This window comes from Struthio camelus, chromosome 17, assembly GCF_040807025.1.
Source record: "Struthio camelus isolate bStrCam1 chromosome 17, bStrCam1.hap1, whole genome shotgun sequence".
Lineage (NCBI taxonomy): Eukaryota > Metazoa > Chordata > Aves > Struthioniformes > Struthionidae > Struthio > Struthio camelus.
The window spans coordinates 14367378-14393668 of NC_090958.1; the positions used below are offsets into that span (position 1 = coordinate 14367378).

At 40.2% G+C, this 26291-nt stretch overlaps 1 protein-coding gene across 5 annotated transcripts; it reads right to left on the reverse strand.

Moving 5' to 3' along the window:
* PIWIL1 (piwi like RNA-mediated gene silencing 1) lies at window positions 1-25558 on the reverse strand. 5 transcript variants are annotated; one of them, XM_068911263.1, is made up of 22 exons: window positions 25498-25558; window positions 25261-25329; window positions 22471-22559; window positions 19233-19377; window positions 18376-18501; window positions 16902-17116; window positions 16175-16296; window positions 15445-15525; window positions 14315-14512; window positions 13072-13183; window positions 11346-11466; window positions 10739-10856; window positions 10442-10556; window positions 8829-9016; window positions 8276-8348; window positions 7727-7927; window positions 7189-7292; window positions 6557-6627; window positions 4722-4875; window positions 3660-3785; window positions 2361-2508; window positions 1-1589 (listed from the first exon to the last, which is right to left on the reverse strand). In XM_068911263.1, exons 3-22 carry the CDS (start codon window positions 22549-22551, stop codon window positions 1473-1475), a joined length of 2616 nt encoding a protein of 871 aa, XP_068767364.1. In that variant the 5' UTR covers window positions 22552-22559; window positions 25261-25329; window positions 25498-25558; the 3' UTR covers window positions 1-1472. The 5 variants fall into 5 exon arrangements, with proteins under 5 accessions (XP_068767364.1, XP_068767361.1, XP_068767362.1 ...); XM_068911260.1 differs by lacking the exons at window positions 25261-25329; window positions 25498-25558 and adding an exon at window positions 23610-23841 and having other exon boundaries at window positions 7727-7923; window positions 8272-8348; XM_068911261.1 differs by lacking the exons at window positions 25261-25329; window positions 25498-25558 and adding an exon at window positions 23610-23839 and having other exon boundaries at window positions 19233-19368.
* Window positions 25559-26291: the final 733 nt, after the last annotated feature.

Consider the following 26291-nt stretch of genomic DNA (forward strand, 5'->3'; position numbering starts at 1 on the left):
TACTACAGCAGCAACAACTTTATTTAAATCTCTCAAAGAAAAGGAACAGATAATTGCACAACAGTTAGTTAAAAAAAGAAAAAAAAAAAAACCCACACAAAACACAGCACAAAGTCAAATGTTTCCCCTTCTCTATGCACTACTTTGACTGGCCACCTCATAATACCAAAAAAACCCCAAAAACAAAACACCACGCTCACAAACAAACCTGAAGTCATCTTCCACAAACACAGGATTTTTTAAAGCAGGATTTTTTTGCTTTAGAAATTAAGCTAGTCCTGCTTAATAGTTACCTATGGAAATCTTAGGAGCATGCCAAGTGTTGCATGAAATTACAATCCAACTACTGCCAAAGCAATTCCAATTTTTTGGAAATGCATAATCAAAAAAACCCCATGAATAGTACATCTAGGATGTTGTTTTTTGCAAGCCAGTGCTGATGTAGGCACTGATGTTCTCTGATGGAAATTAATTTAATGCTTGTTAGATGAGAAAAACCTTTGTCGACCAAGATCGTTTAGTTCCAGTTAGGCATTTGCAGTCATCTAAAACAATGATTTACTTATACTATGCTATTAATATGATTTCTGTACTTGGAAAAAGCATGTTAATAGCCCATGCTAAGTAATAAAGCCCACATAACAGCATTCAAGGTGGTAAAAGTCATCGCTTTTAGGAGAAAGTCTGTAGTTTCAGATAATAGAGGTGCTCCTCTATCTGTGATAGATACAAACATAATTTTGCCTCTGACTTTTCATGAAACTTTGGTATATCCAGAACTTTTCCCTTAGGTTTTGCCAATTCCCCACTTCCTCTATTGCTAGAGGAAGACAAGTGAGCACAATACAGTTTTTCATTTTCCTGCAATTCACTTGCAAGGGCAAGCATTAAAAATTCTTTCATAGGTTTTTGCAGTAATACGCAGTCTTAGAATAGCACCTTGATAACTAAGAATAGCTGATGGCCCCCCTTGTTTTAGGGGGCAGTCAGTATGAAAGAGCTCAGGAGACAAAATTTTGCCCACCTTTTAACAGCCAAGAAAACAAAGGTGTGTTAACTTTTCATTTTCAAAATGCAGATAAATGTGAGAACTGGAGAAGCTGAGGTTTTGGTCAACATAACTCAATACCCTGTGTGCTTAAAAAATATATATATATATGTATATATTATTATGCATAAGACTTCCCAAAAAAGATAAGACCAAGAATAACCTATATTATTTTGTGAAGAATCCAAGAAAAAATATTGTACATTTCCTTTATAGCAAGCAGAGTCCTATTCAAAATGCAGATCTGCTGTCTCAAGTTTTTTTTCCCTCTACAGTGAAAACAAAGTTCCACAGCCGTGCATTTACATTACTCTACACATACAGCTAAAAAAAAAAAAAAAAAACCCAAACAAAAAAAAAAACCCGAAAACCTGAAAATTATACATTCCATTGTGCACTATTTTTTGCAACTGACATTTCAACTTTAAAGATAGTACAGTCTATCTGAAAGCGACAAGTTTGGTTCTCTGTGAATACTCTGACCTACAAGGAAAGCCAGTTTATGGGCATACTGGCAAGGAGCAGGTACTCGGATGACACCCTACGGAAGAGAAAAAAAGAAAAGGAATTATTTTCAATTAATTTAACAAAGCATGCATTCACTGTAACAGAGAGAGTCCTGGAATTCAGGAGTTTGGGTATTTGTCAAGTTTATATTCCCTGTACCCTGTGCAGATTTGTCAAACATTATGCTGAATGCATTAAAAAACGTGTTTTACAGGAGACCAGGTTCAAACAGGCTCTCTCCTCCATCCCCCCCCCCCACAAAAAAAGTCTGCCATGCAGGTTTACAATCAGTGCTGTATCACACAGGGGACAGGGCACAGGGAAGTCAAGTGAGGGGTTAACGATTACCAAACTGACAAATCTAAAGCACATTTCAGGCATGAGCTGATTGTGTGCAGATCCTGGTTTGCAAAAGGAGAGGTCCTGCATGAAATGGAGACACAGTTCCATCTCCACTCCACACAAAGAAGTAAGTATTTCTGCAGGTAAGAAACAATCATTTCAGTTTTGCTTTTAACATAACATTTGGGGACAATGCTCAAGACAGCAAATATTCTGTAGTGAGACTAACAGTTACTTTAAATCTTCAAAATTCACAGAGATTAGTCACATTAAAATTGCCTGGTTCTCAGACCACCACTCTAGGTCAAGAGGCATAATTGCAGGCTTTTCGGATCTGGGTGGGTGTTTTATGGGTATGTTCTTCCACCAATTCTTCTTTGCACACCTTATCAATCTTACCTGTTACTGCATACTGCTCAATCTTTTAAGAAAAATATTATTCTTTCCTAGAGAAAATACTTACCGACCAGTTATAGTACATGTGGCAAAGTTTGTATGTTAAACGTTGTACGTGATCTGGTTTCAGTCCACTACTGTCATAAACTACATTATAATGAGTTGGTGCAACACTACCACTTTTCACTGCCTGGCTCACAATGAAGAAATCATACCTGTAATAGAAGAAACAAAACCCCAGAAGTTTCATATGGAAAAGGCTGCTTTTGTTAGAAAGAAGCCAATCCCACCCCCAAGATTTATCCTACTTATTTCCCTAAAGCCTCTTTAGGGCGTGGTCAGTAAACCCCATAAACATATCTGCGCTTTGGTTGCAAAATAACACAGCTTCCTCTTTTTTGGAAGGACAAGATACCTGGAAGAATACAAGTCCTACTATATGCCACCGGTCTTCAGGGCAAGAACGTTTTAGCGCTTCATCATATAGCTTTCCTCCTGATAACTAAGTGTATGTGCAGATTAGTTATGAAGCTTATTTACTACATCACCCTAAGCCGTCTTTGGATGTCTGTGAAACTAGTCACAAACCTGGGGATGCATGCAGTAAGTGAGGTGGGATAATACAAGGAAAGAGGCAAAACTAGTTATTGTAATTGTGCACTGCCACTGAAGACTAGGTTCTGTTCTACATGCTCCAGAGTCCCCTGACCAGTCAAAGTCAAACCTTTCACTGTGCATTAAGTATGTTTTCCCCCATTTCCCAGGTGCCTGTCCCGAGAGATCCATGGAGTGGGACTTACAAAAACAATCACTATCAACAGCCAGCAAGTGAAATCAATGAGATGCGTGCCTAGGTTTTACATATGCACCCAACGCACTGCGTAATTCTTAGTCTCCTTAAAGTGAGTTCCCAATCATCAACCAAAAGTTCCAACGCTTGCTCGTAAATTGCACCCTTACAAAGTAACAAAGCTTAAAGTGTAAGGTCTGTACTACAGCCAGCCAGAATTTAATTTCAGTTAGGAGAGTTCGGCAATCCTGTCAGTAGTCACCGATTCAGTACTAAACCAGAAAACAAGAATAAAACACCAAAAAGCCACACATGCACACAAACTTACTTAAAGCATATATAATGCTGTAATACATACAAACGTACATATTGGAAACTATGAAATATTGCACAGTGGATGCATACGATGTTAAGCATCTCCAGTTCTTTCATCTATACATTCCCTAGAACTTCTTTTCGAAAGGGCAGAAGCGTGGAAAGTATTCTTCTACTTCCCACAGTCAATGTAACATTGGATATATTCCCTTTATTATCGGGACACCGGCAAACTGATATATTACTTCTGTACAAACTTACCATTCTGGTCTGGTAACCTCTACATCAACAACAGTACCAGGGGGTGGATTTTGAGGTCTTCCACCAGACTGTGCAAAGAATCTGGTATTTACTCGTTTCTTCACAACTATCACACTAAGTCTTGGACTAAATTAAATGGAGGGGGGGGGGAAAAAAAAAAAAAAAAGGAAAAAAGAAAAAGAAAATTGCCCTGAAAGACTGCACCAAGAATATTTCAGGAGCAGATTCTCTAAGGCTTCAACTTGAAAGTAACTTTCGAGTTCTCCAGTGCATTAATTTCACAGATGAAGTCCCCGCTGAATTATTACTTTAGATTAAGTAGGGCTTTGCACAAAGCCCCAAAAGTGATCTTCTAAATACAAATCTGACTCTGCTATCTTTTCACCCCATATTTTACATATAGCCAATACTGCTGTGCTTTAGCAGTATTTTTAGTAAAGAGCAAGCCACTGACAGAAGCTAAACACAAGCAAGCACTTCAATTCCTACCAGCTGTAACTTGTTTCGTGATCTGCTTACCTGCTGTGTCAGCAAATAATCTGCTCTGAATAATGAAATTAAGAAACATGAAGTCAAAGAATCACTGCAATCAGTAACAGTTTTAAAGCAGAATGGTGAAAACTGACTGAGGAGAATATTAGTGACTAGACAATAGATAAGTCCTCCTAGAAGTGGAAAGGAAAATTAATCTAGCGCACACACATGTAACCATAGTCAGGTTATGACCAACCAGCTGAAAAAAGACCTTAATCACCATATGCATCAACAACGGCCTAACGTCCGTGTGCACGTGTATGTATGTGTGTGTGTGTGTGTGTGTGTGTGTGTGTGTGTATGGAAAACACAAACGATAGGAGCACTAATTTTTTTTTCCATCTATTACAAGTTAGATACCTCAAATCATGTAGACAACTCAGCAGAAAAGCAGTTATTTGCACTCAAGTATAAATAAATAAGGATGAAAAGATGACACAATCTTCCTCAGTAATAATTTTTGGTAGACTAGCTTTTTTTTTTTTTTTTTTTGCATTAAAAAAAGGGGATTGGTGGAAACAGACTTACTTGTAGTCTTTACCAACAGACTTCAAGCAATCCAGAAGTTGAGGCACCTCATAGTTGACCAAGGTTTTCAGTTGCCCATCTCCTACACCATCACGATACACCATAACACGAGAGGGCAAATACTTATTCCACTTGAACCAGTCTCTTAGAGCAGCTTAAAAAAAAAAAACAAAAGAAGAAGAAAAAAGACACCACTCTCAGTTATCTATAACGAAAATTCCTTCCAAAACTAAAATTCCAAATTGATTTATATTACTGGAAAAGCAGCAATAAGCTTTGAAACCTGGAACCTCAGTCTTCCAGTTACCTGGAAGAGATACGCATCAAGATACACAGAAGTTAACTGAGAAAAGAATTCCGATTTACCTGTGTGCCAAAACAGGAAGAACCTAAGGAAGTTATCTAGTCCAATGGTCTGTCTGACAGGAAGGAGCTCTCATCTCTCTCAACTGTTACCTAACATTTCCTCCCAGGCCTTCAATAACGTGGACTTCAAGCCTTCATAGACAATCCATTTTGGTGGCAATTTTTTTCCCCCCCTAAGAGCTAGTCTTAGCTTACTTAAGCCTGCTAGTTCTCACCACCCAGTCAGGTATTACCATCGTGCTTTTGCGACAGCTTTTGTTTACTTGAAAGCATATTCCTCACCATGATCATCTTTTCAGTCTCTACTGATCCTTCATTCATTGAGATCATGCTTTCTAAAGCTCTGAATATTGTCTCCTTTGGACTCTGCCACAAACTCTCATCTTTCCTGAAATACTGGAGCATGCAGTATTTCAGCTGAGGCTTTAGCAATGCTAAGCAGAACAGAACGTTTAAATAAGCATGTAAGATGGAGGATATGTGAAGTAAACGTTCTAGTATGAATCTGCCCTTTAGAACAACATGTTACTGCAGAAGTTGGTGTAATTCAACAAGTGATCTTTGGCAAACAGATTAGCCAGATTAAAAAAAAAAAAAAAAAACTCTAATTCTACCATATTCCCTATTCTTATTCAGTTCTCGGCTCTCAAGATGGTTCTAAACTGAAATCAAAGTAATCCAAGAAAATCTCACCTAAAATGGTGCACTTCACTGCACATATTTAGGATCTCATTCTTACATACATTACAGAATTATATTAGAAGTACTAGTATACATTCAATTACCTAATTAGAACCATTTATCCACAGAATTCAGCAAATAAGAGCTACAAGACTGAAGGAACACTTTCCTCAGGGAAGAAGGTAAATGGGAAAGATACTTCTGAACCTGCATTGCCAAAGTCTGTTCAGAGATAACGTACACACCAGTAAGAAACAAGAAGCAATCTCAGGGTTAGCTAACTGTGCAGAAGTATCTTAATAAATCCATACTCAATGAAAACATCACCCCTTCCTTCCATTCTCTGAAAACTTCTGGGCTGCTCACCTGTAAGCTTAAAACAAATCACTTTCACAGAGCAAAACCTACCACATCTATTTTACAATTGTTGCCTCCACCTGTTCTGCAGGATAGGTTTCTTCAAGAGTGATGCATATCAGAAAAAAACCTGTTCACTTTAAAGTAGAACAAAGTCTGGTCTCCTTTAAAAGTGTCTCCTCCAAAATATTCTCTGAGATGTACTGATACCGATACTACTTAACTACGGCTAAGAAACAAGGGAATCAATGACAGAACGCATGCAAAACGCTGTTAGTTGTCAGCGACACTTAAACCGTATTTTGAATCTGTATTTTTATCCAAGTGCAAGTTGGCGATGTTTCTCCTCAAGGCAGCAGAGGTGTGTTTTGAGAAAGCTAAGCTGTCATTCCTTAAGTCTGACTCAGCAGGAGTAGCAAGCCTTCCCTTACTTTGCAAGCAGGCTTTGAGCCCATCCACAAGTTCTTGCCCACGATCCTGAAGAACACAGCGTGAGAACCACCTGTGAAAGCGAAAATAAAAGATGACCTTCAAAGCACTTCCTAGGCCTTCTTCAATAAAGAGATGTTTTTAAAATGGCTATGACCACTCACTCTTTAGAGTCACTAGGGGAACAAGGCAGTCAAGCAAGAGTTACCATACTATATGAGAATACTACCCCTGCAAAGCCCCTGTGGGCAGGCAAGTGCTTTAGCATCACGTGAAATTCTTCTTAAACCAAAAAGTTTTCAAACAAGTCAACCCAAAAGAGAGAAAGAGTCTGTCCCTGTGGTGCCTTCTAGTTATGCCAGCCCTTGCCCCACCATTTGCCCCCTCCCACAAGCACTGTGGAAGACGACAAGGCTGTCCATAAGGGACGGAGTACAAGGAAGAATTCACAAGTGAAGTCTGCTCTTATTTTAATACATAGTTCTTATGGTTAATTATTCCTACTGTTAATAAGTACAGTTAAACCAGTTTGGACACTTTCATATCATGACCTATCACAGAAAAGTTTATTTTCAGTTAAGGGAAAGCTAAAGAGTCTTTCTTCAGTACTTTTTCTTCAGTACTTGCATCTTACCGGGTCATTCCTTGATTCAGGCTAGCAACAAATCCTGCAATTGACCGCTTCCCAGATACAGTGTCATGATAACAATCAATTCCTACAACCATTAGCTGTTTCAGCTTAAAAGGAATCAACACAGAACACATATTAGTAAGTGCAGACATGCCAGAAGTACCTGTCACTTCCATCCTACAGTGTAACAGACCATGATATAAGCTCTACGGTTTCAGGACGCTTAAGTCATGGGCATTAAATTCTTAAATGTGAGATGAGATGTAAAATTCTAACATCACACCTCTTCTCAGAGAGGCCAAGGGCATTCAATTCTTAAATGTGAGATGAGATGTAAAATTCTAACATCACACCTCTTCTCAGAGAGGCCAAAAAAAAAAAAAAAACAACCAAACAACCACACAACCAGAAAAAGAATATGAGACACTACTACAGAAAAAGCATACTAGATTTCCTTTTTTCCTTTGCAAAACGTCTTACTTTTAAATAGGACTCAATACAGAAGGGTCGTAAAAAAAAAAAAAAAAAAAAAATTACTTACTGGAATCTCAATACTCCAAAGTTCTCCACCCATCTTACAGTTCATTTGTAAGGCAATTTTTGTTGCTATGGCCATAATACTCTGAGGTTTGCTTAAAGTGCGAGCAATCACACATTGACTTGGAATGGGACAATCTGTACATAAGTATTTCTTGATAGCATCATACTTATCCTTCCGGGAACTAGACAAAAGACAAACTACCTTTAAAGGAAAAAAAAAAAAAAATTTAAGAAGCAGATCTCAGATTTACATTACAGTTATAGTTCTTTCGAGAATGTTTCCTGTACACAAGAGAAAAACTCAAGAGTTCACAGTGAAAGGAATTTTTGGAAAGTTTCAGTGTCTATACTTCAGGGCTAAGCAGAAAGGTTCTTTTCCAGAGAGATGTTCTAGATAGTCTGAGGTTTAGATAGGAGTATCAGAGCAGGCCTGCAGGAAAGAGCAGATGCTCAGGAGCCATCAGTTTTATTTCTGAGAATGTATCCGCTAGTATTCAGATTCCAATTTTAGAGATGAACATGCTTCGAAATCAGGGATTCAAATACATACTATGTTTGTGTCAGAGGTAACATTTTGTTGCAAAACCCTTAAATAAGCTTCTGTTCTATCATCTACTTCAATCCTGAAAAGGAAGAGAAAAAACGATGAATACTTACAGAAAGCAGTAACTGGCAGTTATTGAAACTTTAGCAAAAATATAAATACCTATTATGTATCAGTACTGTACAAAGTGTCACATTTATACCTGTTAACAAATATACAATATTCACACTTCTTAAACATGCAGAGCAACTGCCTCCAATCTAGGCTTCCAACAGCAACCAGCTCCACCCGAGACGGTTTCGCTCAAGAACTAGATGTCTAATACTGTTAGGCTTTGGCAGGCTTAACTCGTCGCAAAAGCTTGTGGAGATAGTCTAAGAAATTCTGTCACTTGAGAAATCTGAAGAATCTGCATACTGAAAGCAACTGTATTAAAACCTTACAGAAACAGGCAGTGTGCAATTCTATATTATCTCTTCATTTAACAACCTAAGCATGCTAACAGAAATTAATTTAGTAAGCGTAAAAGTATTTCCCAGCAGATTTCTCAAAAACTTACATGATTGCCTTGTTCATTTTGATTCCCATGGATGGTGTGACTTTAAACAGATTTTGAAGTAACGCATTAGCAACATCATAGTTGCGCCGTGTGTAGATCAATAACCAGTTGTCCAGAGGCCTTGCATTGATTAAGGGAGCTCCCCTAGTTTCCTTTGACCAGTCAGCAAAATGAGGGTTGTAGTCAAACTGTAGCATGATGAGCATCGAGGATGACGGGGAAGGAAATAAAGTCAGTCAACATCCTACCAAACAAGCTGTGCTAAAGCTACTTCCTTATACACATCAGGGACAGACTGTAAGTAACTTCAGCCTGGAAAAATCTGACATAATTTTAATCTGTTCAATTTAGGCTACTGTCACCAACCAAGTTAAAATAAGCTTTATCTAATCCTTTCAAGCCATCCCAAGTACTTCAGTTGGAATTACGTGAAGATACCTCTGATTTTCACCCCACATAAGTTGTCACTATTTGCTGCACAGATTTTGGTGGGACACAGCTGTAAGAGACATAGCTGATTCTGTACTGTATTTTTCTCCCTAGATCTGATTTTTCATTTTCAATAAGGAAACTACTTCTCAAGAAACAGTAAGGTATTATACAGAAGTCAGATCTTTTCAAGAATTAGAATAAGAAGAAAAAAAAAAGCTTTAGCCCGTACACAGATACACAGATTAAGACACTGTGAAATGACCTCTCCCCTCTAGCATGTATTGACAAACAATCAAAGAGCCTTCTGGAAGACCACATTCTTTGTTCTCAAATAGAAAAGGCTCAGGTAGCTCATTCCTCCAAATGAGCCTCTTATGCAGGTTTTGTTAATTAACAGCAGGAACATCAATTATATTAGTTGTAAACTAGCATGCCTGTGGACTGGTTAGTTTCAGTTTGGTGACAAGTTCTGTCAAAAATTGACAACTCACTCATAACAGGTTTGAACACAGTAAATCCAAGATTCAAATCATAGAGAGGTACTGAACAGTTAAGCACGTGAACACTGCTATTGAATGCTGCCGATACGTTGTTTTCTGAAGAACTTCCAGGATAGACAGAGCATGACGTGATTTAGTTAAAAGTTAATTCCACTGCAGATTTGCGATAGACTGATAATACAGCATGAGGGCACAGACTACTATAGAGGAGATCTGTAGTGTTTTATGGCAACTAATTTCATCGCAGCCTCAGTTATCCATGCCGAAGACTTAACCAGCTTTGAGTGAATAGATTCTGCGCGAGTACTGTTCACTGAAATCAAATAATTACTTAGCTTTTCATTTGAAAGCTAATTTTCATTTGAAAACTTTAGTATTTTAAATAAATGGAAACTAGTTAGAAACATCTGTATTCTCCTAGTTTGCGTATCTTAAACTACTCTGTATAGACAAAGGGACTGTTTTGCAAGGAAGACATTACAGTAATGCAAGTCAGAAATATCTTCAAACGTTTTTTGCTAGGACTTATAAACTACGTGAGAGGCTCAGAAGTGCCCTGTGTGGACGACGACTTGTTTATAACGATTTCACACACAATCTATAGATTCGCAATTAGTATTGCATCCTTCAACAACTTCTTCATTGGTGAGAGGTCTAAAAGATTTTAAGTTGTTTATTTACCACTCTTCCCGCTTGATGGATCTTTTCCGCTTGAACAACTCTTCCCGTAAAGGATAGTAAGTTAGAATCAAAGCTTAAACCCCAGTCTCGAAGTTCCCTCTGAACACTGTCATCTCTATTTAAAGACAAGATTTAAATTAAAACATAAAAATCGTGTCTGGCTGAGATGCGTTATATTTTGCTTTTTTTTTTTTTTATTTAAAAAAGGACAGTAAGTTTTTCAAAGTTGTGTTGCAATAAAAACTTCTCACATAAATTTTTTATGTTAAAGATGCACAGAATATCAAGGTAGCTTACTTCTGGATGTAGTCAATAAGTCTTCCAACTTCACGTTGCCTTTGCTCAGGTGTCAGTCGTGTATGAACGGACAAGTCTTTCATCATATTAAAATCATTACGCATCTTCTCAGTTAACCCTGCATATCAAGAAAAATGAATTTCTGGATTTTTCCACTTGAAAAGAGCCAGAAGGGCAGCTCGTGGTTTATAACTGCAAAGCGCAACAAAGCAGTGCTGAGAGGACATGTACCGCAAGTGCAAAGTGAACACCTCATAGATCAGAATACATATTTATGTATTATGCATTTTATAAAATTTTCTGTAAAATATTTCTATTTTCTGCATGGCAAATTTCTCTTTTCAACAGAAGTTCTACTACCAAAAAAGTCTACAAGTTATCAGGGAACCAATGTTCAACACCCTATGTAAAGACTACATAATATCAAAAATACCTAAATGAGGCTGTGAAATGGAGGTATCTAAGCTTTTCCTTACAAAACTTGTTTGTAAACTCACATTTAAGAGGCAAACTATTTCTACCTAATCTGTCAAAAGGCTGCTGTCAAGCTACCAGTTCCAGTAGGAGATGTAGTTTGACAGACGCTTAGAAACCACTGCTATAGTACCTGTCAGGTAGCACAGCTCCGGTATTAGTACAGCAGGTCCTGGCATGATGCTTCCTCTCCTTCTCCTAGGTTGACTGACCAAGACAGGCTGGTTCAAGTCAGTAATTTCTTGATTATATTGCTGTATTAGAAATATGCATGCTGTTAGTTTATGCTTAACAAACACCCACTTTTCTCAATAATCATGCTCACTTTAGAAATTGAATGAATATTTTTCCTAAGGGGAAAAAGGGAAAAAATTGCCCAACAGTAGATCTAACTTAAAGAAAACTGCTTCTGCCAGGAAATGCCCAATGAGGCATTATCCTCACTATCCCCTCCTTACTGATGTTACCGAGTTGTAAGATACAACAGAGACAACCCTTTGCTTTGCTCAAGTCAGCGCCACCCAAAGCATCTAATTCAAGATTAGGATGATCATTTATGGACAAGGCTGCTGCGCTACAGGGCGATTTAACTCAAGACATCACAAGAATCATACAAGACTCCAAGGGGACCTCTGAAATTCACCCCTTCTTCAACCACTCCGTGCAGTTGGCAAGATTGCTCTAACAGACACTAATTTGATTTAGAAGGAAAAAACATGACACAAGCTGAGAGTCATTACTCTCAGTAATGCTGCAAACGTTACTTCCTTGTCTACCTCTTTTTTCCAGTCTTAAGCGTCTGGTGACACACTAAGGAGAACTACATCTTAGAAGGCATGCAAAAGGTTACATTTTCAAACAAACAACCAAAAAAAAAAAATCACAACAAATGAGGAAAGTCAGAGAATAATTATCAATTATAAACCCCATCCTGCACTAGAACGGACAATATAAATTTGGTTCTATTTTACTAAACCAATAAAGAACAGCCTGAGGCTTTGTTTTGGAAGGCAGGCGGGGGTACTTTCTGCCCGTAGGAGAAAGGAATTATTCCCTGGAAAAGGCTCAATGAATCACATGCTATTTCTAGTTTGTATTCTCCAGCTACCTCTGCAAGCAGTGTTATTCAGAACAAACTGATGCCATAAATATGTACATTTTAGGTGACAACTTATACTCCCTCACCCTTTCAATAAAAACAGGAGAAGTGGACACAACTGTCCCATCCTATTTTACAAGAGGGGCTCATGCGCAGAAAAACGTTGTAATTCCTGTGGTAGGCCTCAGATACAAAGAAGGTTAAGCTGTGAAAGACAGGCATAAACTGTATCTCAAAGAATTAGAACTATCAAATAGTAATTTCTCTTAACGTGACTGTTCACTTATTCCACCTCCAGTAATCAAACCGTATTAGTCAGCTGAAAAGACACAGTCCAGTCTATCCTAAGTGCAGCCTGAGCACTATGAAATAACACAAGTGGAATGCATGCCATCTTCCAGTGAAAAAACTTCTTCACTGTGAGGGTGACAGAGCATTGGAACAGGTTGCCCAGAGAGGTAGTGGAGTCTCCTTCGCTGGAGATATTCAAAACCCGTCTGGATGTGATCCTGGGCAATATGCTCTAGGTCACCCTGCTTGAACAGGGAGGTTGGACTAGATGATCTCCAGAGGTCCCATCCAACCTAAACGATTCTGTGATTCTGTGATCTAGAGTAGCTGCGTCTTTCAGGTTCTATAACATCCATTAAAGATAACATTCTACTAAAGATGACTATTAATTCCTAATCCATACACTATAACTAGTCCTCTACTGATGCTCTGAAGCTTCAAGTTTAAGCAGAACGCACAAACTCCATACCATTTTATAGTAGTCTATGTAGCTGATTTCAGAGCCATCCGCTTTTATAAAGGTACACTTTGGATTGGCATCCCAGTCAATGTCATCAACTCTGTATGTTTTATTATTGTACCTGAATAAAACATTTCATTAGTTTTTAAAAATCTTAAGTCAAATATAAATGAAATAGAACTGTGATAAAAGAAGAAAGTTAACTGCAGTACTCATGTAAGTTGAAGCTTTGTTTCCCATAGCAGTAACTGCAAGTTGTCCATTATAACAGATGCAATTTAGCTTTTCATAGAATTGAGTAAAAACCAGGACCAACTCAATAAGCATCTCCTGCTATTTGCAAATGCCGTCACCTGCCATCAGTCTGTTAAGCTGAAAATGATACTGTTTTCATGCTGACACTTCATTGTCTACCTCAGGATATGAAAAATCCCAGAAAAATAAACAAGTCTGAGAAGTCGAGAATCCTAAGAGCTTCTTTATCTTACGTAGTACCAGCTCTACTTGTAGACTGCTAAAGGATTCTTTTAATTCATTAAGATCTAAGGTTGGGGGCGGGGGGGGAGACTTACATTACTAAGATTTCGATGAATGTTTTAAAAAGTGTAAGACACGTAGGTATGAGCTGTAACACCAAATCTCCTAGAATTTATCTTTCACTGTCAAAAAGTCGCAATTGGTTCTCAGCGATGGCAAGTCCCTGGTTCGTATACCAAGTACTGGCACTAACAACACCGCCAATTTGTTTTGGTGTTTTATGTTCATCACCAGTCAGCAAACAGGTTAATTATTGAAACAGCAATTTAAAAATATAAACAGGGGAGAGGGGTTTGAGTTACACGTGAAAACAGATTGATCAGTCTAACAAGAACCATAATTCAAGCAAGTTAAACGATGATGCCCTCTTGGATTTCACAAGCCACCTTAGCTAAATGAAGCGCAACTGACTCATATAAAGCAAATTTGGTTAAGAGATAAGGTTGCATTTGCCAAGCTATATTGCCAAGCAAAAAGAGACTGCAACATGCAAAAGCCAGAGGTAGCAGCTTTTCAAGCCATATAGCCGCAATAGATGCATCATTTAGTCTGATCAAGCAATCAAGTAGCATTAGCCAAGTCAGAATACTACACCAAGACAGATTTATCTGGCTCTCAATTATTTCCGGTAACACTGCTATCCCATTTGACTGTGCCATGTAGTCTGATGCTTAACACGTATTAGGGAAAAAAAGGAGCTTAAACAACATCTTACTTCGTAAGAACAATTAGACCTATCAGTTCCTTAGTGCAGACATCTCTAAATCTTTGTTCTTCGACCTGGTTATACAGATTGTACATAAAATCCAACACTGTCTCACTGCGAAGAACTTTATGGCTCACATCTGTACATAACATAATGCTTTTTTCATACTGGAGAATAGAAGTTGTGAAGCCTGGCCAAACCATCAACCTGTCAAAAGAGAACATGCAGAAGCTTAGCAGGCTTTAAAACATCTCTATTTTCTCCCTTGAGTTACTTCTCTCTACTTCCCCAGACACTGAAAAGCAGCCAAGACACAAAGAAACCATTATCCAAATGTAAGCAAGATCCCAAAAGGCCAGAAAACATTCTTTAATGCAGGTATCTTTAATCAACTTAAGACAAAAGATTAATTTAATGATGTAGCAACGTAACTGAGCTAAGGATGCTGCAAAACTTAAGAAATTCATTTCACGCTATTACTCTTAAATATGATAAATAAAACGCCTGTGGGTATTCAAGATGCATTTGAAAGAGACAAGGGTCAACAGTTTATCTAGAAGAACACTGCCCAATTTCTTCTATTAATCAGGTTACATAAGCCAGTCCAATGGAAGAGTGTGCACCACAACCACATGACTGGGCCCCAGTCAAACTGGAGCTTATTAACATGTGCAACAGGCCTAGGGCTAGCCTGAAGCCTCAGTCACAGTCTGAGGCACCCAAGGGGTGGGGGGGGTGGAAAATGACATCTACCAATAGGCTACTTCCAAAACTACCCATCCAGTGGCAGGTGATCAGCTATGAATTTCCTTGGCAGATTAAGTGGCCTTCAGAATGAAGGCTGGACACTCAAGAGCTTTAGAATTAAAGTATTCAAAGATATCAGCCTTAAGAGATATTTAAGCAAGATTTCTAACATTTAAATAAAATGTAAAAGCAGAGCAGAGACTGGTAAAGAATCATCAGATCTTAAGAGTTATATACAGAAGAAATTAAGAGCATGAGGTCTCGAACTGCTTTAGGAATATCATGTTTTAAGTCTATTGTTTTATTAGAAGATAAACCACTGGACTGATATCAAACTATCATCCTTCCTCCTTCCCGCCCCCAGCTAAACCTGGGTATCCTTTTTGCCAAACCTGTGGTTAGGGATGCTGATTGGGTCACTGGGGTTGTAATAATTACGTCCAATTTGCTGCAGATTCATTATCTTCAAAAGCCTAGAAGTTGAAATAATGATGTCATTCACTATTATTATTCAGCCAGTCAAACTACCCAGACCCAGTCCCGCTGCAGAACCTTAGTTTTGGTTCATCCAGGTAGGTGAAACCAAGTCACAATATGAACTTGATTAAATGAAACGTAGAAAGACCATGGACGCTTTGCAAAGTTAATGACAACTAAGTTAAGTTAGTATACTAACTCAACCCTTTGCCAACCAACTGACTGCAGCAGTCTAACCAGGCTACATTTCAGATGAAACTAGGTACTCCAGACATCAAAGTTACATGGAAAGATTATTGCAAGTAGCATGCCAGTTTAAGGTCCCACACTACTTTTTGCTTTAACAGGCAAATCATCCACATGCAGAGGAGGTGGACAGAGAGAAGGGAACTGTCTACAACTGTTAGCGCTCTAGCGTGAATCTATCTGTTCAGAGAGAAGGTATAAATTCGTTTCACACTGGTATGTGCCAGAAGCATGCATGTAACTGCACACTAAAATGCAGCTAGATGCAGCTGGCATGGTAACGGTAGCTACAGAGTTTTGCAAACTGACATTTGTCGTATAGATTTGTAGTCCATCGTGTGGAAAAGGAACACTTAAGCTAGGTATTTTTCAAATAGAGACGTAATTTGGAAAGCAAACCTTCTAAAAATTATGTTGTAAAATTGCAGACATGTAGGTGAAGTGGGTGGCAGCTCATTAGTTAAGGTGATCGTGATCTTCACATCTTCTCCATTTCGAGTCCTACTAAACACTTCAGTAACCTGAGAGAGTGAAGTTGGGTTAATAAAACTACAGGCAAACACAGCTATTTCTGGACTTTGCTCCATTAACACCACATTGTACCAGCACATTAAGACTCTAGGTAACAATTTCAAGATTTAGCAGGAAATCAAATTCCTGCTTTGCCTACGATTGTAAACTGCAACCTAGAATGCTTCGTTCATTCCGGTGAAGAAAGCTCACTGAGCAGAACGGAGGCCACCCCCAAAGCATCTTCTACCAGCACACAACTTGGAAACAGATCATTAGTAAGGGAACAATATAGTCAAAGTGACCCATCCTTTCAATTATGTTGGTTGTTAGAATACAGAGGTTACGAAAAGGTCGAAGCAGCAAGAAAGTTAAAGGAAAAATACAATCTGCCCTATTGACAACTGGGTGGAAGATTACTCTAGCCTGCAGAACCTGAGTATTAGAATTAGAAGTTTATTACCAAATTTCTATAGGCAAGTAAATTAGCTTATATATTCATTTCAATAAGTATCGCTCACAAGATAGCGGTTCACAAAGTTCAGACTAGCAAGAAACAGAAAGCATCATAAAAAGCAAGTCAAAGTAAAAAGAATATAGCATTCTCATACCACACCTTATTCCCTAGCTTTTTTGGCAAGAATAATACTGTTCCATCAAACGCATGCGTCCTTCCAATTAGCTCTTCATGCTGAAAGAGCAAAGCTGATCGAAGACGGCGTGCTTCCATTTGAGGATTATAATCAACATGATACTGATACAAAGCCCACTGGGGTCGAGATGTCAAACGAAAATAATTTGTACTTAATCTTATCATAATACCTGAAGAACCTAAAATGATAGGCAAACTTGTTAATAGTTATAGAAGTTTTACCACTTTATAGTATTTTAACAACTTTGAGAAAGTTTAAAATAGCAAGTCATCCATCCAAAGCTTAGAGGTCAGTTGCTTACCGCAGCTCTTGTAGCACAATAAGCTACAGCAAATGCTTAGTATAGTCATAGGCATAGTATAATCACATGCAGTCACCCGATTATCAGATCTTTTTATAATTCCTTCATCTAGCAGGAAAACTGTCACATAGAATGAGGCAAGCATTTAGATCAGTAGCCTGTCTCCCAGAGGAGTAGAACAAGGTACAACAAGAGATAAATTTCTGTCAGAAGGTAATGGTGGCCAGGTGGTGTGGACAAGTCATTCTTTCTTTACATGAATCAGAAACATAGAACAAAAAATTAACCTGGTGTCAATCAGTAAGGATATCCACATTCCCATGAATTCTCTTCCGTGTCCCTTCACCTTAAAGGGAGAAGGAAGTCACCTCAGATTTAAACAGTTTCTTCAAAAGGGGTCTCAATTTCCAAGTTTGTTTGGACATCTTTATGAACTTGGTCAGGTGAATGTATTACCAACAAGAACCTATAGAAGCAAACCTACAGAAGCCAAATAATCCTGGTTTGCCTTGACTGTGTGGAAGAGAAACAGAGCTGAACACTTGGTAATTTGCTTCAGCTGTGGCATGAAGAAAAACTGATTCTAATATTGCACTGAAGCTCCAGCAAGCTCCAAAATCGCACCAAGAGGAGTTAGTTCAGAAGTCTTTAAGCAAGCTAAACACAGAACTACGCTAGTGTAATTTAAAGCTATCAAGGTACAAATTATCGCCCTCAAGGGAAAAACATAGATCCTTACAAGACAAGCAGAGAAACAAGAAACCAAACAAGTTTAGGTAACAATTTCAATAAAATATCACTAAGTTTTGAACTGAAAGACAAGTCCTGCTTGGAGAAGCGCACGTCAGGAAAATAAAAGCATCATTTCTATCTAAATATTTAGCATTTAAAACACTACACAATTTGCGTGAAGTACTTTGGCATCAGACATATCACCTCACTGTTCTTCTTCAGATCTTAGGGGCACCTCATAGATTTTTTTTTTTTTCCTTTTAAACACAAAGAGGATTTGTTTATTTGGCTGTCTAAGTGATACTGTAATACAGTCAGTTCTGATTTTCAGATAAAAGTCAAAAGCAGAAATAAAACAATACTATTTTGGTTTGCTTCGATATCTATTTATAATCTTAACATACCAGTCTTTGATTCTCGAACATGTTCTATGGCTTGCCGAGTATTTACCCCAAGGTCATGGAAGTCTCGACGACGTCCACCCCTATCTCCTAAAGACATTTCCTGAAAGCCTGCTGAAATCTGAAATTCTGTAGTTTTGAAAATTGGGGAAGGGTAGAGAATGACAAAGGAGCTTTAGACATAAATCAGAATTAAATACAGTTTTAATCTCAAAAGTGAGACCCATATAAATTTAAAGAGAAACTAAGAAACGTTAAGTTTCAGCTTTTGTTATACAATAAACTCATCTAAACATAGCATTGAGGTAATACATATTAGCTTCCTAAGATTTAGGGACAGTTAACTAATGATTAGAACAGGTGGTTAGCCACCTGAAAAGAGCTGGAGGAGTAATATACCATCTGAGTCAACAATCTCTTCTGCAGAGAGGACACATCCTTCATTTCAGCTTCAGCCAATTCACTGAATTGCTTGAAGACACTGCGATGTGAAAGAGGTAAGAAAGCTGCACTATCGGATCCCAATTCAAGACTGAGAGTGGGGTATCCAAGTGAAGTTTATTACTGGGATTCACGTAGTTGATAGTGTCAACAAATGTTTAAACTATTTTGATAGCGGAAACAGTGTTCGGTTTAAGTCCAGCACAGTTAAGGTACTTTTCAAAATTCTAATTCAGTTACATAGCACATTAGAATAACACCGCTATGACCACAAAAGATGTAAACTTTTCCAAATCTTAGTCACGACTCTCATTTTGAAAAGTAAAAATTAGAAACACAATAGAAAGAACATATTAACTGCATTCTGTCCAAAGTATACGTTCTTTTGGGCGATAAACTTCATTTTCTCCCTTTCTCACCTTCTGGTTTTGGAACACTCAGAGGGCCTCTCTGTCGCCCACGGCCAGCAAGCTCTCCTGATGATAGTAGCGGAAGAAGGCATGGCTGCTGAGGTTGCAGATGGCCAGACGGCTGACTTGGCAAAGTCTGCTGAACCTGCAAAGCCTAGAACAGTTGGGAACAACCTTTCCTGCTACAAGTGAAGAAATAACATACTGCTGAGAGTACTGCAAAACAAAGCCACTAACCAACTCCAGAATACCCACGTTTCTGTAACAGTTACTTAATACAGGAAAAAAAAAAATACTTATGTGTCAGTTATTCAGTAATACTAAAGTTATCCTAGGCTTTGTAACTGGTATTATAAAGAACAGAAATGAGAATTATTCCTCTGCATAAACTCAAAAATAATGGGCTTTTGGATTTTTTTAACCTTTATTTAACCAGTAATAAATACCATCTTCCTCTTTCTAAGCCCCAAAGTCCTTGAATTTCTAATTTTTTGTACACATCCTCTGAAACAAAACACTACTTACTTAATAAAAACAGCTCTTGTAACTTTAGTGTTCCGTGAATAAATAATACTGAAAATGTCACCTCCAGAAGAATACTCTGGAATAAGCTGAACCAGCCAGAGATGGCCCCTCCTCCCCAAAGGATGCACGCTTCCCATGGGAAAAAAAAACATAAATTTATTCTATTCAGCGACCAGAACACTGAATCTTCTGCCAGGAGTGATCCCACATTTCAGTATCCCATTACATGCAACCACAAAATTGCAGCTTGCCACCAGAGTGTGGTTAGTCCCTCCTGCTGAGTAACCAAATCTACTTCAGGTGGAAGCAAGCAACAGGTCAGTATCAAGGATGATCCTGAAATCTGAGCTACAGAGCCAGCTTGGCTCTGTCCTGTCCTACAACAAAGCACTGGAGCCAGTGCGATAACCTGCCAGCAATCCATTCCTGGATGTGCTCTACCCCTTCGCTCTCAGAGCGCAAGGTTTATGTCTTGCAATACCCTTCTGCAGGATCTGACACTGAATACAGGTATGTACACAGGCATCTCTCTGTGATGAATCTGTATTCTCCACCTAATTTCAACACACTGCTAGATCCATCAACAGCATACCCTTTGGGAAGTCTGTAAATAACCATCAGCACTACTTCAGAAATTTACTGTGCACAATCCTAAAAAGTACATGTTAAAATTATTAGGGTACTACTATCACGTTAATAGCATATTATCACAAGTCTTGAGCTCTCTGTAGCACCCAATATAGCTCTAAAAAAAAAAATGAATCCTGCTGTGCCTCTCTCACCTATACTCCCATCCTTGATCCAACATCACCTGCCCGGCTTCTCTGATGCGACAGCTAGGCACTGACCCTAGCTAGCCTTAGCTGACCCTCCCTGACGACGGGCAGATTCCTTTCCCATCCATGCAAGGACTAGTGCAGGGAAGGAAGAGTTTACGCTGGGTGAGGATACACTGATCCAGTGAAGCGCAGGGAGGAAGAGGGGAAGATGTTTACAACAATCCTACCCTTTTATAGAATCACTAGATAATCCAGGTTGGCAAGAACCTCAGGAGGTCTCTAGTCCAACCTCCTGCTCAAAGCAGCGTCAATTATGAGGTCTGACCAGGTTACTCAGAGATTTATCCAGTATCCAAGGACAGAGACTGCACAACTCTTCTGGGCAACCTGTTCCAATATTGGGCTGTCCTCATCATGAAGAGGTTTTTCCTTATATCCAGTGAAAACATCTCTTGCTTCAAACTCTGCCCGTTGTCTCTCATCCTCCCACCATCCATCATTAAAAAGAGCCTGGCTCCATCTTCTCGATAACTTCCTTGGAGGCTGCACACTCCACTGTAGGAAAGACTTCCTGGGGAAAGACCACACCCATCCTCTTTCCTACCCCTGCAGCAAGAAAGAACATGGGGTTGTCAGGAGGTTAGGAAGGAAAGAAAGGTCCCTGGCCTCCTGAAATGTCACTAAACCTTTTCCCTTTTTGATAAAAACCCTAGCAACGACACAAAAGTTGGTGATATGATGATACGTCTGTGATAGTCCAGTATAAAAGTCAAATGGTATGGAACACTTCTACAGCACATGGCTGGTTGTTCCCATCTTCCCCTGCTATCAAGCACGGATTATGTTCTCACCTAATCTTAAAACAGAAGTGTATGCCTAAGGCCTAGTTTTCCAAAGCTCTAGTATTAAACTCTCTTCTTCATTTTGCCACCTTCTTTAAACATGGCTTGAAAACCCTTCCGGAACTAAGGGCTAAAACACAAACTAACCCTTGGAGGGAGGTATACACAGTCTGCATTGGCACATCAGGGGCAGCCTGGGTGGGGGAGGAGAGGAAAGGAGCTGAAACACACCTGTCTCTACTCAGGCTGGGCAAACATTCATGCTCCACGTGAGGTAGCTAAGCTGTTTCTTTTATTTTCCTCTTCATCTACAACAGGATAGCGGCATCACCTCCTGACTTCTATTCTCATTTCTACTGAAGTCACAGAGCCCAAGTTCAAACTAATCAGGTCTCTTAGGTTTATTTACTCTGATCCAGGTTCGATAAGGTCCATCAGTGCTAACGGTAAAGCAAGGTATAGTTCACTATTTGTGAAAGATGCATAACCTACCTTCTATCACGTTTTAAACTTATCTATTTGACACTGGTGAGAAATGGATTAGGAACACTCCTGCACTCTAACTACATCTCAGATGAAAGATGATATTAAGAACTGACAGATTTGAGAAACGCTTTAAAAAAAAAAATCTGCGGCAGTGACTGCAGATACAAAAGTTTCAGCTATCTTCAAGTTACACTTTGTACAGAGCATATACAGACAAAGCAAGCGCTAAGCACCTGTTCAAATCCAGAGACATAAAGCCCTTGACATTAAAACCAAAAACATTAGGATCAGGTCAGAAGCCTTTCCAGACCCAGCTTCTGGGCAAATATCCCTCAGTGGTATCAACAGCCTAATAAGCCCGTCCTGCCTTTCTCCAGGATATCACAGTGGACAAACTATAACACAAAAATGTCTACCTCCTTCGACTAGCTCTATTAGGACAGTTGTACTACAGTAAAGTACTTGTTTGCAACCACACAAATATTTATTTAATCAAAAACATTTAATGCAACTGTATACCTGACACCACATCTATAGATGAAGCAATAATAGGAAGCAGCTGAGGTATGCCATTCCAAAGCACAGCCATGCTAATTAAAAAGAGAACCAACTTACAGATGCAGCTCCTACAGAAGGAATAGCAGTCTCCTGTCCTCGAGGTCTTCCTCTTGCTCTGGCTCTAGCTCTTCCCGTCATTTTCTCTTCTAAGACAAACCATCTACAGCATTAGTGTCTGATCTTCTCCTTCCCCCAATCTTACCCCAGCAACTATTATCAGCAGTGCTATTTCATTCGTCTCCATTTAATAGCACAGAAAAAAAAATTGGCTTTTCTGCTCAACTTATGGTAAACTTCTCACGTGTGTCATGAATACCTAAAGAGACAACAAATACACCATTTGAAGTAGTACATAGTAGCGTGAACATTAAAATATTTGTACTTCACATAGCTGAATTTTTATAAAAACATGGACACTAAGGAACTTTTAGCAGTGGCAGACACCCAGTTCCATTGTTTTTGGTTAGCCTGATAAAACACACAGAACAGTGAGATTTGGTATCACTTAAGAAAGTCAGGTAAAAACACACCAAAATTTAAACAAGTAGGATGTTTCCAATCACTCTTTGCTAAATTCAGAGCACAACAACAGCTGTATTTAGACAAGACTATACAGTTAACACAAGCAAACAAGTGCCCAGACAAGATCTCCTTCCAGATGCCCAAGAAATTTGTTTCTTGCCTAAAACCGTAGGCCTGGCCTGACAAAATATATTTCTCTACAAGCTTTCCTGCTTTCTTGGGTCTCCTTACTAGTACACCTAGTGTGGCCAAGTTACAGCTCCTCAGTCAACTTTTTGAGCATGCTGGCCAGAAATTTTCAAGCTGTGACAGACAACTACACTAGAGAGCACAGCTACATCGCATCCGTGCCCAAGTGTAAACTGGAGTCCGCTGGTGCTACTTTCACTCGAGGCTTATTCAGCGTCATTCACGACACTAGGAGGAGCGCACGCTTCACTCAGAGGACAGGCCAACCCCACGGGCTGGTCGGCCGAGGCCGGCTCCCTGCTGATCCACGACCTGTCGCCTCCCCCGCAGGAGCCCCCTCTGCCCCTCCAAGGGCCCTCGCCCTAACGACCCCCGCCGGCCTCCAGCAGCCGCTGGGGCCGGATCCGCGGAGGAAGGCGCTTCCCTCCGGCTATCACCCCCGCCCCCCCACCGCGCCGCCAGGCCGGGCCACCCCTCCGCGGTACCTCAGCCAGCCCCGGGCCGGCCAAGGGGCTTTGATCCTGCGCCAGCGATAAGCAACGGCCGCCCTCCAAACGACGCCACACGGCCTCTTCCCCGCCGGGCGCCAACAGCCGCTCCCGCCGCCGACCGTGCCCTCAGACCGGCTCCCGGGAGGGGAGGGGGACGCAAGAAGCGGAGCAGTAAGGGAGCGAACACCGCTACCGCGGGCCTCGGCGCCTCGCCCGCCCCGCGCACGCGCAAGGCCCCTCACAGGCTCGCTGCCCCCAGTGGCGCGAGCGGCGGAACACGCGGTCCTCTCTGATTGGCTGCGGCGCGCGGCCGGCCGCGGCGCGGAGTTCGAGGCGCGGCGGGCAGAGCCGAAAGTTCCCGAACAACGCGGGGGGGGGGGAAGCGGCTCCCGCTGGGATCTTGCTGCTCCGCGGCTCGCTTCCTCAGGCGATTACTAAAACTAGCGCGGGGCGTTTTATCGAGTAATAAGGACGCGTTGTTTTCTGCGCGGTGAGGTGCCCGCAGGCCCCTGAGGAGAGCTGGGCGCCTCGGCGCGCCTGGGTGCCCATGGCAGCTGGTTGGATGCATGTCCTGCATCCAGGGCGAAAAGGACGCTCCGAAATGGTGTTTGTAACCTTCGTGAGCCCAGCAGAAATCGTTGCTGGGGTTAGGAGTTAAAAGGTCCCGGAGGAGGTATCTTCCAGGGGGGAAAAAATGATGTTGTGTGTTGAGTTTTACCGATAGTGTGGTTTCCTTCACCGCTTCTGTTCCGATAACCCCGAGGACATGGGCAGTAGAGAAACGGTGCGACAGAAGAGACAAAGGCGACATTTCAAAGCTGCTAAACTTAGCGATGGACTTAAACAGGGGAGGAGAATATCCCACTTAAAGACACATCCCTCCACATCCCGGTTCTTGCTTGAAAAATAAGTGCTATGTGAGTTAACCAGAAGGTGGAGCAATGAAACAAGAAACCAAGCCGCGGTGTTGCGGTGCGAGGTGGCGTTTGTCGCTAACGTGAACGAACACGCTGCGCAAACTTGCTCTTTTCCAGAGATGCACGCAAAACGGACATAGAGAGTCAGACACGGACATAAATGTGCACAGGACAACTGCTGGGAGGAGTGACTGGACACAAGGGAGCAGCAGCAATTTAAACAAAACATAAGCAGTCGCCCTTGTGTTGAGATAAGTTCTTCAGCAGGCTAGCAATCGGCTCGGGGAAAAAAGAGCCGTATTCTAAGTATCAAGACTGACTGAAATGCCATGGGTGTTTATAGAGAATCACAACTTCTATTTTAGCTACTTTGCAACAGATCTGGCCTCTTGCAAGTAAGCAGCCTGCGATGTGAATCCACCCTGCAGGCCAGCTGCTCTGCACTTCTGTGGAAATAAGGAACGTCTAGACAACACAAACGCTCAAGCGCCCCTGTTTCTGTTGTTAGGTGTGCCTTTGCTTAAGACTAACGTCTGATGCGTCTGGGGACGCTGACTTCAAGGGGCAGGAGATAACCCTGTGTAATTAAACCCTAACCTTATAAAAGGCCCGTCTGATCCCATTACGTCTGCTAACTGCAGCGAATGGAGCAAAATGTCCCTTTTCTTTGTTCCCTGTCACTCCAGGTAGAATTAGGAGGCCGTGTTAACTTAAAATAATACGCATACCTGCATTGGTTTGGTTTAGGTTGCCAGTTTGTCTCCAGATTCGGTCCGGGTATCCTGCAGCATAGCAACCTATTTAGGAAACCTTTTTTTTTTTTTTTTTTTTTTTTACAAATTAAAAAGAAAATCCTCAAAACCATGAAAGTAAAGTGCTGATATTGCTGCTTAAAGTTGAAGTACTTTCAGCACATAATCTTATTACTCAAATCTGGCTAAACATTTAACAAATTCAGCATATACCCTTAGATGAGGCATGTTCACTGCTTTTGAGAGCGCTGATTACTGCTTGCCACGGGCTCTTTACCAACAGCGGGAACTTTTATTCCTTAGTACCCTGCAGAACTCCCCAGCCGGTCAGAGGGTTAAAGCTGCAGAAACACAATATGCTGATTTTGTTCACTCAGCATTATTTAAAAATAAACAGAATATAAAGACGTAGTCAAAGTCACTTATGTAAATCAAGAAAAAAAACAAAATGCGTGAGAAATAGTTATGTTTATTGATTTAAAATATCTGCCATGTTTAATTTTTTTTTTTTTATGCCAGATTCCTTCCATTTCTCCGCAGAACTTAATTATCTTTTGGTGGGAGCTGTTAAAAGTACTTAATCAGGCTGGCTACCTTCAGCAATTCCTTCTAAAATGAAAATAAACATCAACAGTAAGCACCCTAGTCTTTATACATGGGTCATAAGACAGTTAATTTGCACTTAAGGAAAGATAGGAATTTGGAATTTGGTTTTCACAGTCCTTCAGACTTGCTTTTTTACTGATTTAAGCCCAGTTACAACTGGGACTCTGCAGGTAGGCTTAGTGCATTTTCACAGTCACAGGAAACGTGTAAATGGCAAAGCACCCATGGCAACAGGTGCATCATATACTGACTCCTGGAGAGTTTCAAGTAGAAACACAGGGAAAAATAACTTTTTGAAAATGGTAGCTCTTTGCATTTTTTTTTTCTGTGTTGCCAAAAATCTGCCAGCGCTGGACTTAAACACACTGAAATATCACATATGAAATAATTTTTTCACAGCT

Coding starts and splice junctions, on each gene's coding strand:
- PIWIL1 (XM_068911263.1), bottom strand. CDS start 22,551: ATGACGGGAAGAGCTAGAGCCAGAGCAAGAGGAAGACCTCGAGGACAG. Junction 17,117..18,375: donor TGTTCGAGAATCAAAGACTG/GTATGTTAAGAT, acceptor CTATCATTTTAG/GTTCTTCAGGTATTATGATA. Junction 8,349..8,828: donor AAAATGAACAAGGCAATCAT/GTAAGTTTTTGA, acceptor CTTCCTTTTCAG/GATTGAAGTAGATGATAGAA.